The sequence below is a fragment of the Stylophora pistillata genome, chromosome 5 (assembly GCF_964205215.1).
Source record: "Stylophora pistillata chromosome 5, jaStyPist1.2, whole genome shotgun sequence".
NCBI lineage: Eukaryota > Metazoa > Cnidaria > Anthozoa > Scleractinia > Pocilloporidae > Stylophora > Stylophora pistillata.
In genome coordinates this window covers 8,212,924-8,225,114 of record NC_142523.1, presented here as the reverse complement: position 1 = coordinate 8,225,114, position 12,191 = coordinate 8,212,924, and the positions used below count along the sequence as shown (strand labels likewise).

Below are 12,191 nucleotides of genomic sequence, written 5' to 3'. Positions count from 1 at the left end.
GCGAAAAGGTGTCGAGTAACTGACGATCTTTCAATTTTAACTGTGGACGGCTGGTCTTAATGGCAGCTGCTTTGATAGCTTCCAATGTGTGGTTAATAACTATTTAAGGTAGAGTATTAATTTGTAATAGTTCGGAGCTTTTTATAATTGACCTATTAAACTAATTGGAAATATTGTATTTGTTTAATCTTCTGCAATGATTCCGGCTGGAAAAGCGTGGCGGCCTAATGGTCATGGCGCCCTAGACATCCTACAGGTGTGTAAATGGGTGGAGGCGAATTTAAAACGGGGAGTAACCATGTGATGGACTAGCATCCCATCCAGGGGGATGGGAAAGTAGAAATATTTCGTCGCTTAGGCTGTATGGGCTACTGGCCTGACGCAGACTTTTTTTAATTCTAATACGTGCATCTCCATGAACAGTGCCGGTAAGTGTTTTTTTTTTTTTTGGGACCCTTTGAGAAAAATTTCTTATTAAATCACTTAATTAAGTTGTGAATTCAACATTAATTTTTGATCATCAATATTCTTGTTTATTTATTAATTTACTTTTATCTTTTTAAAATTTATTAATCGGTCATTCCGGGTATTACGAGTATTCTGTTTCCGGTTCCGAATTCCGGCATTCCATATTTTCCAAACTACCGTTTGACTGCAACAAACTGCTACCTAAAGATCGTATTGGCCACGCGTCATTTGGCGATGTTTATTTACACTACCGACTACTAGGTGCCAGGATCGACACCTTCAGAGACGGTTGTCATGAAAAAAAAAATGTTAAATGCCCTGGATCCGGAGGAAAAAAAACTTTTCGTGAAAGAAGTGGCTCTATTAAATGTCCTTGACCATCGCAATGTTGTCAAATTCATGAAAGTGTCCCATCAGCCGCCAGAAATGCTGTTGGAGTACGTTTACTACTTAATATCTTCGGGCAAGACGTAAGGGTGAGCGCACTCTCCGAATTCCTTTAATGAGCACAACTGCACTGAATTTCAAGAAGTTGTCAATCATGCGGTTACGGAGATCATAGATGGCCTGGCTTACCTTTACAACCAAGGGATAGCCCACACAGACCTGAAAACGGCGAACATTCTAGTAAGTAATCAGTATTACATTTCCTTATCAACAGACTCAGAAGAATTTGAGCAGGTGTATCGTGAAAGGCCGATTGCTTGTAAACTAACTGATTTTGGTGAAATTCGGTCTTTTTTAATCCAAACACAGGTGGTCTTGTCATCTAAGACCACCACCGTTGATCGGGGGACAGTGGTCTACATGAGAGCCAAAGAGAAGCTCCTACACAATGCATCTGTTGCCGATCTCATGCTGCAAAGACAAAAATCCCTTTAACCTATGATAGCCAAATGCACATTCATATCAATTCTAAAAGAAATGTACACGGGCTGTGCCGCTCCCTTTTCTTTTTGTCTGACAAGGGTGGTAACATACTGCACGATACATGCCTACTGCAATATCACCTAGCAGATGACAATGATGGTGAAGATCTGGTGTTTGATGTGGCACCGCGTGGTAATCGTAAATATGGAAAAAAAAAACCATTCTACCCGACCCAGAAAAGTACGTTAGATGCGATGAAAGCTGAACTCTCTGAAAACGCCCCCTCTGTTGCCTATAGGAAGGTTTCAAGTGCATCTGGTGGAATGCTTGTTGCTCAGCAGCCGGGACAGCTGATGATCCGTTTTAACACAAATGCCACCTGCAAAAATGATATACTCTGAAGCTTCTCAAAGGAGTCATATGTACAACTATTTCATTCACACAAAACTATGCCCAATGAATAAAGTAGTTGAGTTGTGTTCTTTTTTAAACTATGTTCTTTAATCTGGCTTAGTTTTTTAATTCTTTATGAGATTTCAAATTCGACACTTGAGTCAAGATGTCTGAAAACTCAAAAAATGTAAAACATTACATATTAGTATCACTATCCTAAATAAACTAAGAGCAAAGTGCCAGTACAGCTCGAGCCACGCTTATTTTGTGCTGTAGAAAGGCAAAGTTAACATGTAATTAACAGCACCAAGAAGAAGAAACAGATGTTTTTTTTTGAGTAGTGCACTTAAATGTGTAGGTTTTTCTAACGGGCAACCAAGGATTCATCAGGGCAACCAAATTCACGGGTTTGGTCGCACGGCTTTTGAAATAGGGACAACCTGAATTTTTTTCTAGTTTCGAGCACTGTAAAAAGATCTGTTATCAATGAAAACCCTGGATCACAAAGTTTGCAGAAGAGTATTCTTTCTAAAGGAGTTAACAGTGAGCGTCTTAATGCAAGAGATTCTTACTTAATGTTGATATTTTACAACGAATAAAGTTAAATTTTTGTTTATGATTCCTTGATTTGTAGCTCGAACCATTGTTTTTCAAATCAGGAAATATTCTCTTTATTCAGTGTATGCTAGTCAAGACAACGTAAATTCATCAAAAAAAACACCGGTTTAAATGGTTAGCGCTCATACAGAAGTTGAATTTTAAAGCAATTATGAATTTTTAATTCAATTATCAAGCAATTTAGTGTTTCATTTCAATGATGACGTAGCGCCATCGTTGCCAGCGGTCTGTCGGAACTGACTTTGCCCTGAGGCCATTTTTGTTCCCATAGCCTTTATTGCTACTCTTAACGGACGAAACCTTGCAATGAGAAACGAAGGGATCTGGGGTCATGGGATTTTTTAATTAATTGGAATTTTTTAATCGGCTGTTTACGACAAAGAATTCTTCAACGGAAGTCAAAAACGCAACAACTCTCTCATATATTCTTTTGAAACATTTATCACCGCATACATGAAGACTGGAAGAGCCCAAAGAGAAACGAAAAGGGCTGTGCTGGCCCCAGATTACCCACCAACACGGTCAACCGTTTACTAGTTTTTAGTTTCCGTGAAAACAGAATGTCGGCTCAGAAGAAAGTAAAAGCAAGGAGAAATCACTTTACAACTTGAAGTAATGCGGAAAACTTTAATCCCAGTAAAGAAGCTGAAATTTGATGATTTCCCCCTGGGTCTTAGGTCTTAGGTCTTAGGTCCAAGCTTTCCAGACACTCCCTTCGTGTGCTCAACTTTTAAGAATTTCCACGCGGAACGTGACATCTTACAGGAGAAAATATTCCCTCAGCTAAACTAATCACAACTCACGACAGCAGCTAGAGACCCGCAGCCAATAACCATCACTAAAGGAAAGCTGACCCAGGGCTGTGGTCTAGCAGCGCTTGCTTGCCCCTGGCGCCTTACTTTTGCTCTTGGCGACTCAGGAATCTAAGTATAAAAAGCATATGCTGGGCACCTGGATTTCATAGTTTCAGAGCACTGGGATCCCTTCAATTTTTCTTAGAACAATTAATCTTCACAACCCGGTTTTACAACATTTGAATGAAAAGCAACTCTTCATTTTACTTGTAATCTTTCCCACTCAAGTTGTTGAACTACTTTCATCCTGACATAATGGGACCATTATTTTTTATTGATCCTTTGCAATGACATTTCTAGAAATCACATAATTCGCGTATTGAATCTGGGTCCAAAAATACTTGATCCTAGCCAATAAATTCACTGAGAGTTTTATGGACAATTTTATATGTATTTTATCAACAGGTGGAAGATGTGCGAGTCCAGTTTTCTTATGCTGAGCCAAGTGGGAAGGCAGGCTCAGGTCTGGGAGATCCAATGAAGGTATCATTCTCTTACTCCTCTTTTAATATGTATGTGTGCGGAAAGTAGTGTTGGACGGACAGGACCAAGGGAAAACACTACGTTTTAGCTTTGGCACCTCCGGTCTCTCATGCATGAAAACGTAAAATAACAAAGTCAACCACCTTGTGTAGAGCAGAAGAGGTGCCACAAATTTACAGCTTGATCAGATAGCTAAATTCATTTGATTGATCACATACTGTGGTTTTATATACAGACATAAAAGATAGAACGACCTTACACAGAACCACATGAAAGTAGTCCTCAGTAACCTTCAATTATATGGTCATACTCTAGGGTTTAACACTTTACAACCTTACATCAGTATACAGATTCTCCATACTGGTCTCTGTACCTTTCCTAAAATGTTGACAAGGAGAATTTGCTTATCAATCAAGACTTTCTGTAGTTTTTGATCATTTCCTTTATTCTCCTGACCTTAATGTGTGATTCAGGGGTGATATTGTAAGGAGAAATTAGATGCTAGTTACTCTTAGGGGGTTCAAGGGTTTAATCCATTGACTGTAAATTTTGAACCACCTTGTATAGCATTGTAAATAGTATTATAATGCTGCTAAGCAGCCTCCATTTGAGTTATCAGTTGCAAGGGTCTCCCTTGCAGACTTAAAGTTTAGGTATGCACACTAAACAGTATCACTTCTAGGTACTGTATTGTATATTTATCACAGGATCACAGGTCCACATCGGCTTAATGCTGCCAGTAACTGACCTGCATTACCAAATAAACTATGCATGTATGTATGTATGTATGCATGCATGCATGTATGCATGCATGTACGTGTGCATGTATGCATGTGTGCATGCATGCGTGCATGCATGCATACATGCATGTATGTATGTATGTTTTCAGTTTTATATTTTAATGCACATGCGCTAAAAATCAGAATAGATTCAATGTTTCTGTTCGTCTGTTCAGTATCGTATCACAAATGAAGAAAAATGAGGTAAAAAAAAACCTGGCACACAACGCGCAGTTCAAGGTGATTTCGGCCATATGTCTCTCCTGCATTAGATCATAAATAAGGACCAATTATGGGCATGATTTAGCTAATCGTATGAATAGAACCTCCACCCTGTCAGACCTAAATCCTGATTGCATCCCACCTCTCATCATAATATTTTATATGTCCTCGCGTTAATGGTGATGCAGAAATTTAATAAACAGTTTTAACTTTTTGGTAGACTTATCAGTTGTCGTTATTTCTTGACAGATCAGTATTGTAGCCCGACAAAAAGGTTGAAAATTATCACATTATCACACAAAATCTGGCGATTCATTGGACCTTCTCTATCCTGGGGAAATGAGTGCTGAGGTGAGCCAACAGTGCGGAATTTTTTCTTATGTTCAGAGGATTCTCTCTCTTTGAGTGTTTCCTCGTTTCTTCATCCCAAACCGGACAATGGCAAAAATATTACCTGAACACTCCACTTTCGTGATAGCAAAATCGTAATTCATATCCTTAACCAAGAAGACTTGCTTCCCCCCTCCCTTTCACTTGAGAAATATCTCAACTGATTTCAAGGACTGCGCAGCGCGTCCCGGCAATCGGTCAGAGGACACAGGCGAGAAATCAGGTACACGAAGCGCCTGTCTGCTTTCTTTGGTGAGGCGGGTCGCATATTTACCATATTCGGTTCATACTTGACAAGCATTTCACATGCAGTTGGGACCAGTGGTAACTAAAGCATTTCTGTGTTAAAATACAGTAAATTTCAAATATGGGTTTGTTAGATTGATGGATTGATCGACTGTTTTTTTTTTCTCTTAGGAGATTTTTGAAGCCGAACAGTCTGCCAACACGGCTCTAACATGGGTTTTTAGGGGGGTAGGCTGGGTCATGATGTTCGTTGGATTTCAGATGATGACCAGTATTCTTGTCGCTTTGAGTAAGTGATCATCTCTTCCATTTACTATTTAGATAACCGATCGAAAAAGTTTACCTTACATGACTTTAACCAAGAACGCTTTCTCCTATTCTTTTCCAGTCTGCTGGTTACCTGTTTTCCGCGAACTTATGACCCACCGACAGCTGGTTACTGTTGGTAACCAGCTGTCGGTGGGTCATAAATTGAAATGATCGTAAACATTTCCTTATCTGTTGCTTCTACAACTACACGAAAAGGGGAAAATTCATTTTAAAAAGATACTTTGCACGGCTTTTTCCCACTTTTTGGCGTTGGCTAGCGCAACATGCCCAAATTGGTTCGATTTCATTTATCGGCCATATTTAAAAGTGTTTTAGAGTCATGCCAAAACATGTCTTTAAAAAGCTATATTGAACATATTAATGTCATAATGTTCTTTAAATCCATATTTTTATTCTACGATCCGTGATCCGTAATCCATTCATGATCCTGTCCGTGATCCGGTCCGAGTTGTGTCGAAGCCGAAACAGATGTTCTCTGTATGACACCATTATCACAAATGAATTCAATGGTAGTTTTTAGTTTGCACATTTTAAGGAAGAGATAAGGAGCAAAGGAGATTTTAAGATAAACTGGCGTCAACAAAAGGTAATGGTTACCACACATGAAATGCGTTTACAATTAGCTATAGCAGTAAGTTGAAATCTACTTACAATTAACTCAAAACCGTTTAGGAGGGAAAAACTGTTTCAATAAAATGCTTTCAGTTGAGGCTCACTTAATGCTATACCAGGTGGTTGCAAGCCCACAATGTTCCTGTTGCCTTATTGGCCTGCTTTGAAGTAAAATGATAAAAGTCTAAGGGAAATGCTTATTGGATTCTGAAATATATGCTTTTTATGCAAATACTCGTCAGCTTCATCCTCTTTCAAATTGCTGTTGCTGTCACAGAAGTTTTATTTTTAGCGACTCTCCAATTTTCTTGGAAAGAATCGTTTGGCAGAGGTCGACAGAGAGAAACACTAAGAAAGGTATTATTATTAATAATGTTTCTTGCTCTGGTATCGTTTGGATCAATGAAACATGCTTTATCCTTGTATGATTCAGTAGTTAAATTGTTGACAATTTGCTGTGTGATTCAGTGATCTTCGCTGATGATCATCATCCATTTTGTTTCGATTCTGGGTTGTTCTTTTTCCATTGTAAGTAATCAACTACCTCTGTAAATAAAACATCGATTTATAAAAAAAAAAAAAAAAAAAAAAAAAGTTGGCTATGCAGTGCTGACGAGCTCTACTAAGAGCGAAACAGCTGTCCGCTGCTGCCGCTTCCAAGGAACCAATGCTGCGCATGCGTAGCTCCTTCGAAAATAAGGGTATAAATGGTTTAAATCATGCAACTTACTGAGAGTAGATTGCATGTTTTCGAGAACAGCTAGACAAAATAAAAACAAGTTTGACCTTAAATTACTTTCGACGCCCGAATAAAAATCACCCTTCACCTGTAGAACTGTTTTTCGTTGTTTAGACCCCCACGGCCTTTAGGTCACATACATATCTATCTTATTAACCAAGCGTGAGGGCCGTACTGGGAGAATATCGGCCCGAAGTCTTGACAGTAAGGACCGAGCTGCGCTCGGTCCGTACAAAAAAGACCGAGGGCCGATATTCTTCCAGTACGGTCCCGAGCAAGCTTGGTTAATAAGAGATTTATTATACGACTGAAGTTCAAAGTGACACAAGTGCGGTATCATTCGGGACCATTCGGGACAGTGCCCTGTCCAATACTGAGAGAATATTGACCTGCAATAGAGCATTTTGATTGGTTGATTTTAGTTATTGGCCCTCTTATTTCCCGAGTCGTGTACTAATGAGTCGTATTGGCGTAAAGAGGAGAGAAAATTCTTTCAGGTGTCTCGCATGATATGATAGAATTAATTAAATTATTTCCTACGACTAGTAGTGTCAATGTGAAAGTGGATACTGGCTTCAGAGGCATAGTTTCGAAACATTTACATGTCAGTTCATTTGCTAAAGAACAAACGAACGTCCCGCCGAGTTTACCCAAATCTCCAAATTTTTAATACAGTTGCTGCGGTGAATTTACCATAGCATCACCGTTCCTAGCATGAGGATCAAAAGTATTAAATGAACCATTTGATTCGCTTAAAAGAGTCAAAGTGACATTTCTAAAAATGACAATTGCCTGCTTGTTAGTTGTGAAAGTATTCATCAATGCTGAACAAAAGGAAAGGCAAGGATAAAGGGTGTCATTCACATTGATCAACCCTTGTCGGCGCTCACCATATTTTACGTTGTAAATATCACAATCAAGCTTTTGTCCTTCAAAACTCGCGAACCGCCTTTCCGTAAGACCAACACATTTTGAGGAATGTTCAACGTCACTAAGCAAACGACAACCTAATGTTGTGCTCGATAAGTTTTTTTTTTTTTAATCAAAGGTTGAAAAACAATTGAACTCGACGTTCGAATGGATGCTCTCCACGGATGAAATAGACTCAGAATTTGTTTCAAAGCCCAAACAGTCATTTGAGTTTGCAGTTAAATGTTTAGCTTTAACGAGCGATCCACGTTTTGTTGAATGATTAGCTTCCATGAGCGATCCACATTTTGAATCTATGACTGCAAGCTTTTCTTTCACCTCAATGGGCAAATGTAACTCCATGGTCAAATTATTTACCTCAACGGGCATTGCTCGAAATCGATTGATGTTTCCACGTGCATTTTACGTGATATCATTACAAGTATCCGGATATGAAAAAAGCAATCGATTGCGCATGTCTCCGATCTCACATCCGACAAATTTTGGCTTTTTCTCGCCATTGTAAAGAATAGGCTGCTGCCTCGCTAGGGCTCGCCAGCAGCAACGTCCCCTGTGCAGCTGTTGCTGGGTTTTGTCACGCAGCGAATTCTTTTTCCCAAGAAGAGCGTGTGAAGAGTCTGAAGACCAAATAGCGGATGCGAATGGGACAACACTTATATTTGATGTCTTACCTATTGGATCGTGAATCAAAACAAAGAAAACTATTGAAACTGGAGGCTACTAACGATAGTAATAAAACAAAATGTGCAAAAACTGGCGATCGAGATTAAAAATCATTATTCGGATTTTTCATACAAGAGCAAATCCTAGTGCAAGGTTTGGAAGAAGATATTGACAATACAGCAATTCAAAGTCGCTAAGAGCGAATTTCTGGAGGCGATGAACGCGCGCCGAGTGCGGAGCGTTGAGCCTCCTCATCGCGCAGCGGATGTGGTCGAAGGAATTTTTACCAGGATTTTATACTGATATTAAAGCTTCTCACTTCCTTCGACGTCATCTCTCTATGCTTCGTGGTGTTTATAAGTATAATGTCCCTGCTTAGGTTTAGTCTGCAATGCAGTGTAGAAAGGTTTGGAGAAATAGCAAAACTAAGTTATACCTCAGCCAACCATCCGGTTTGCAGTAGAATCCCGTTCCAATCCCACCGCGCTTGTCATGCAACTCTGTCGAGGTCACAAAGAACCACAAGTCAACACATTGCTGCATAATTGCGCGCAAATTTGTCTCAGGCCTTTCGGGGCTCCTCGCTCCTCACCTGTCTTTAAAATACACTGCAATTTGCATTTTTGCCACTGATTAACTCATTCAATGAGCATTTCATCATACGACCACTAACGTTTGAAAACTTTGTTTCAATCTGATTAGGATGCGTAAGACTGGCGCACTCGGGAAAACCACTAAAACAATTTTAAAATGAAAACGTCTCCTTTATTTCTTCGAGTCAGAACAAGAAACTTACAATTCATCGAAAAATGTGACTTATTTCCTCCTATCGGTTCCCTGCTGTCACTCACTTTTTGCAACACCTTGAGCCAACTATCTTTTTGTAACCAAGCCTTTCACATGCTCTTGGACCGGGCGGCTTTTTCCGGACCGGCTCACGTCAGCCCCTCCGGCCCTGGTTTTCTATGGGATTGCGTGAGCGGGGGCCAGACTGGTCTTATGATATCATACATTGAAGCCTAGCTGCCCATTCACGGCACAATTTATCATTTAACCATAACAACGATGATGTTTTCACTTGTTATCTTCACTTGAATAATTATGAAGATATAATTTTTTTGCACAAAAACTCACCTGATGTTTCCATTGGTGTTTATATGACACTATGAAACATGGATAATAGGAACTCCATTGTGCACCTTTTATATAGTCCTTGAAATAGATGGATCCTGGTCATAATTTCTCTTCTGGCTGGTGTAAGTAAAGTCTGTTTACGAGCCTAGTGGCCCATTAGGCCGGTGCTTACCTCCAGTTTCTGTAGCATGAAGCGACTAGGAGTATTTCTACTCCCCCCTGGATGGGATGCTAGTCCATCGCTGGGTTACCCCCAGCATTAAATTGCCGGTACCCATTTATACACCTGGGTGAAGAGAGGCACTGTGAGAGTAAAGTGTCTTGCCTAAGAACACAACACAATGTCCCGGCTGGGGCTCGAACCCGGATCACTCGGGTTCACACTTAGCGGCCGAGTATTAATGCCAGGGTACTGGCACAAAATGGTGTTGAGTTTAGACACTGTCTGGAAATATGCAAATGAGTCTTAAGCTTACAAAATTCTATCTTAACTTGGTCTGGCAAAGTGGAAATCTGTAAGTCTGGAAATATGCAAATAAGTTTTTAGCTCACTCACCTTTATCTTTACTTGGTAGTTGGTAGTCTGGCTTGGTAGTCTGCCCGTGACCGTGAAATAAGTTATAGCAAAAAAAGTTTTTGTTTTAAACTTTTTCTGAAGGAATCAAAATGAAAGAGATGAAAGTTTTAACGACCAGCAAACCTGGAATAGTATGATATAAGTGGGCCTGGTGCTGCTGTTACACATTTATTGTATATATGTTTTGCATTTTGGGATGTGACAGGAATGTTAATTAAGTTTTTTTCTTCTGTTTTACCAAACAACTGTTTTCTCTTTTTGCGTTTAATTTATATTTTAGTTTTAATATATAACGGAATATCAATTCTTGATGTGAAACCTCTGTTGACTGAGTGGCTTATATCTATTCTTTTTGGGCTTCAAATTTTAAAAAAAAGTTCTGGGATAGGGAATTCTCTTGGTACGGGTTTGGTGTGTGTTTTTTCATAGTTAGGCAAATTACAGAAACCCTTGGATGGCCAATATAAAAAATGCGCCACAAGTCTATGACATTTATGATTCATGCACAAAGTTATAAGCCGAATTGATGGGGTTGAGTCTAATCTGAACGCCACGTATTTTTTATTAAAAAGGTACTTTTGTAAGGGTGTATACATTGTTTATCTTGCATTGTAATGGTGAGCTTTAGAAAAAAAACATTGTGCAGTGGCGCTACCAAGCTTACACGGTATAACTGAATTGCGTATACTTATCATCGCCAAAAAGACAGGCACAACCAACTCAACTACTAGTTGTGCCACCTGCCCCCCAATGAGTGTGCAGTTTTCATGCATTTTGGAGCTAGTTTTTTATAAAGTAAAACATTGAACTGCTGAATTGATGCCACAAGGGTAACTTATGTATGTTGCTGAGTATATATCATATCCAACAAAACAGAATATAATCTATAAATTGTAACCTTTCACAATTTAATTAACTTGTATTTCTTGATAGATGCTTCGACCACTCTTAGTTTTCCTGATGGCGATGTCGTTTACAAGTGAATACTCAGGTGTGTTGCTTCTTTATTCTAAGGCCCTACCCACTCGTATCGGTTTTCATTTGAGAAGGCAACTTTATATTCTTTATGCATACGGCTCTAATCCACACGTAGGTGATAAAAATGATCACTGAAAAGAGAACTGTTCAAAAAAGCACTCAAGAGTACAACCTTTTTTAAAAATAATGCTTTTTTCACGTGTACAGTTCTAATCCACTCTGCGGGCTCATAACAATAGCAATAATAATAGCGGGAGAAAAAGTTGGGTCTTATGTTTCAGGTGTTGGCCGCTAGTCGCAGCGAATGATGAAAGGGTAATTAACACTCAAAATGTCAACTTTGGTGGCTAGTTAATTCCACGAGCACGCGTTGGATATATGAGATGACAGATAGCCATCGAGGCGCGTAGCGCCGAGTTGGCTATAATCATCTCATATCCAACAAGCGCGAGTGGAATAATTGTTTTATTAAAAACGTTAAATTAAATTATTAAATTTTATTAAATTTTTAGCTCCCTTTTAATTTTAAGTTGACACGCATGCTTGCCATATTTGTAGATTATGGCATATTGGCTGATATACCATAATGGCTAAGCCAATATGGTATATCAGCCAATATATAAGTTTATATTTATCAACTCAGTGCATAAAACCAAATTACCACTGACATCAAGAATGGTTTATTTTTAGAAAAATCCATCTTTGAACTGACTTCAGTCGTCAGTTCAGCTGTTCGGCAATATAATTTTGGGTGCTACATAGTATAAAGAACGTCTGGGTTTTCAGCCAGAAACATAGTTTAAAGGTTGATTAATGGGTTAAAGCTTCATCTTTTTCATTTATATTTTGGTACATAGGTATTGATGCATTGGAATTTCTCAATCCTCCACCCCAAGTTATGGCTG

At 39.1% G+C, this 12,191-nt stretch overlaps 2 protein-coding genes across 2 annotated transcripts in view; both read left to right on the top strand.

Moving 5' to 3' along the window:
* Positions 1 to 5,652, top strand: part of LOC111339844 (transmembrane protein 43) — a 42,394-nt gene extending 36,742 nt beyond the window's left edge. Inside the window, exon 10 of the mRNA XM_022946570.2 lies at positions 5,495 to 5,652. Coding sequence (XP_022802305.2) covers positions 5,495 to 5,620 — 126 coding nt within the window. The 3' untranslated portion in view covers positions 5,621 to 5,652. The remainder of the gene's footprint in view (positions 1 to 5,494) is intronic.
* A 6,515-nt stretch (positions 5,653 to 12,167) lies between these two features.
* The window catches only part of LOC111339843 (fibroblast growth factor receptor 4), a 31,515-nt gene continuing 31,491 nt past the window's right edge, over positions 12,168 to 12,191 (top strand). Inside the window, exon 1 of the mRNA XM_088760672.1 lies at positions 12,168 to 12,191. This exon is cut by the window's right edge and continues 255 nt beyond it. Coding sequence (XP_088616798.1) covers positions 12,185 to 12,191 — 7 coding nt within the window. The 5' untranslated portion in view covers positions 12,168 to 12,184.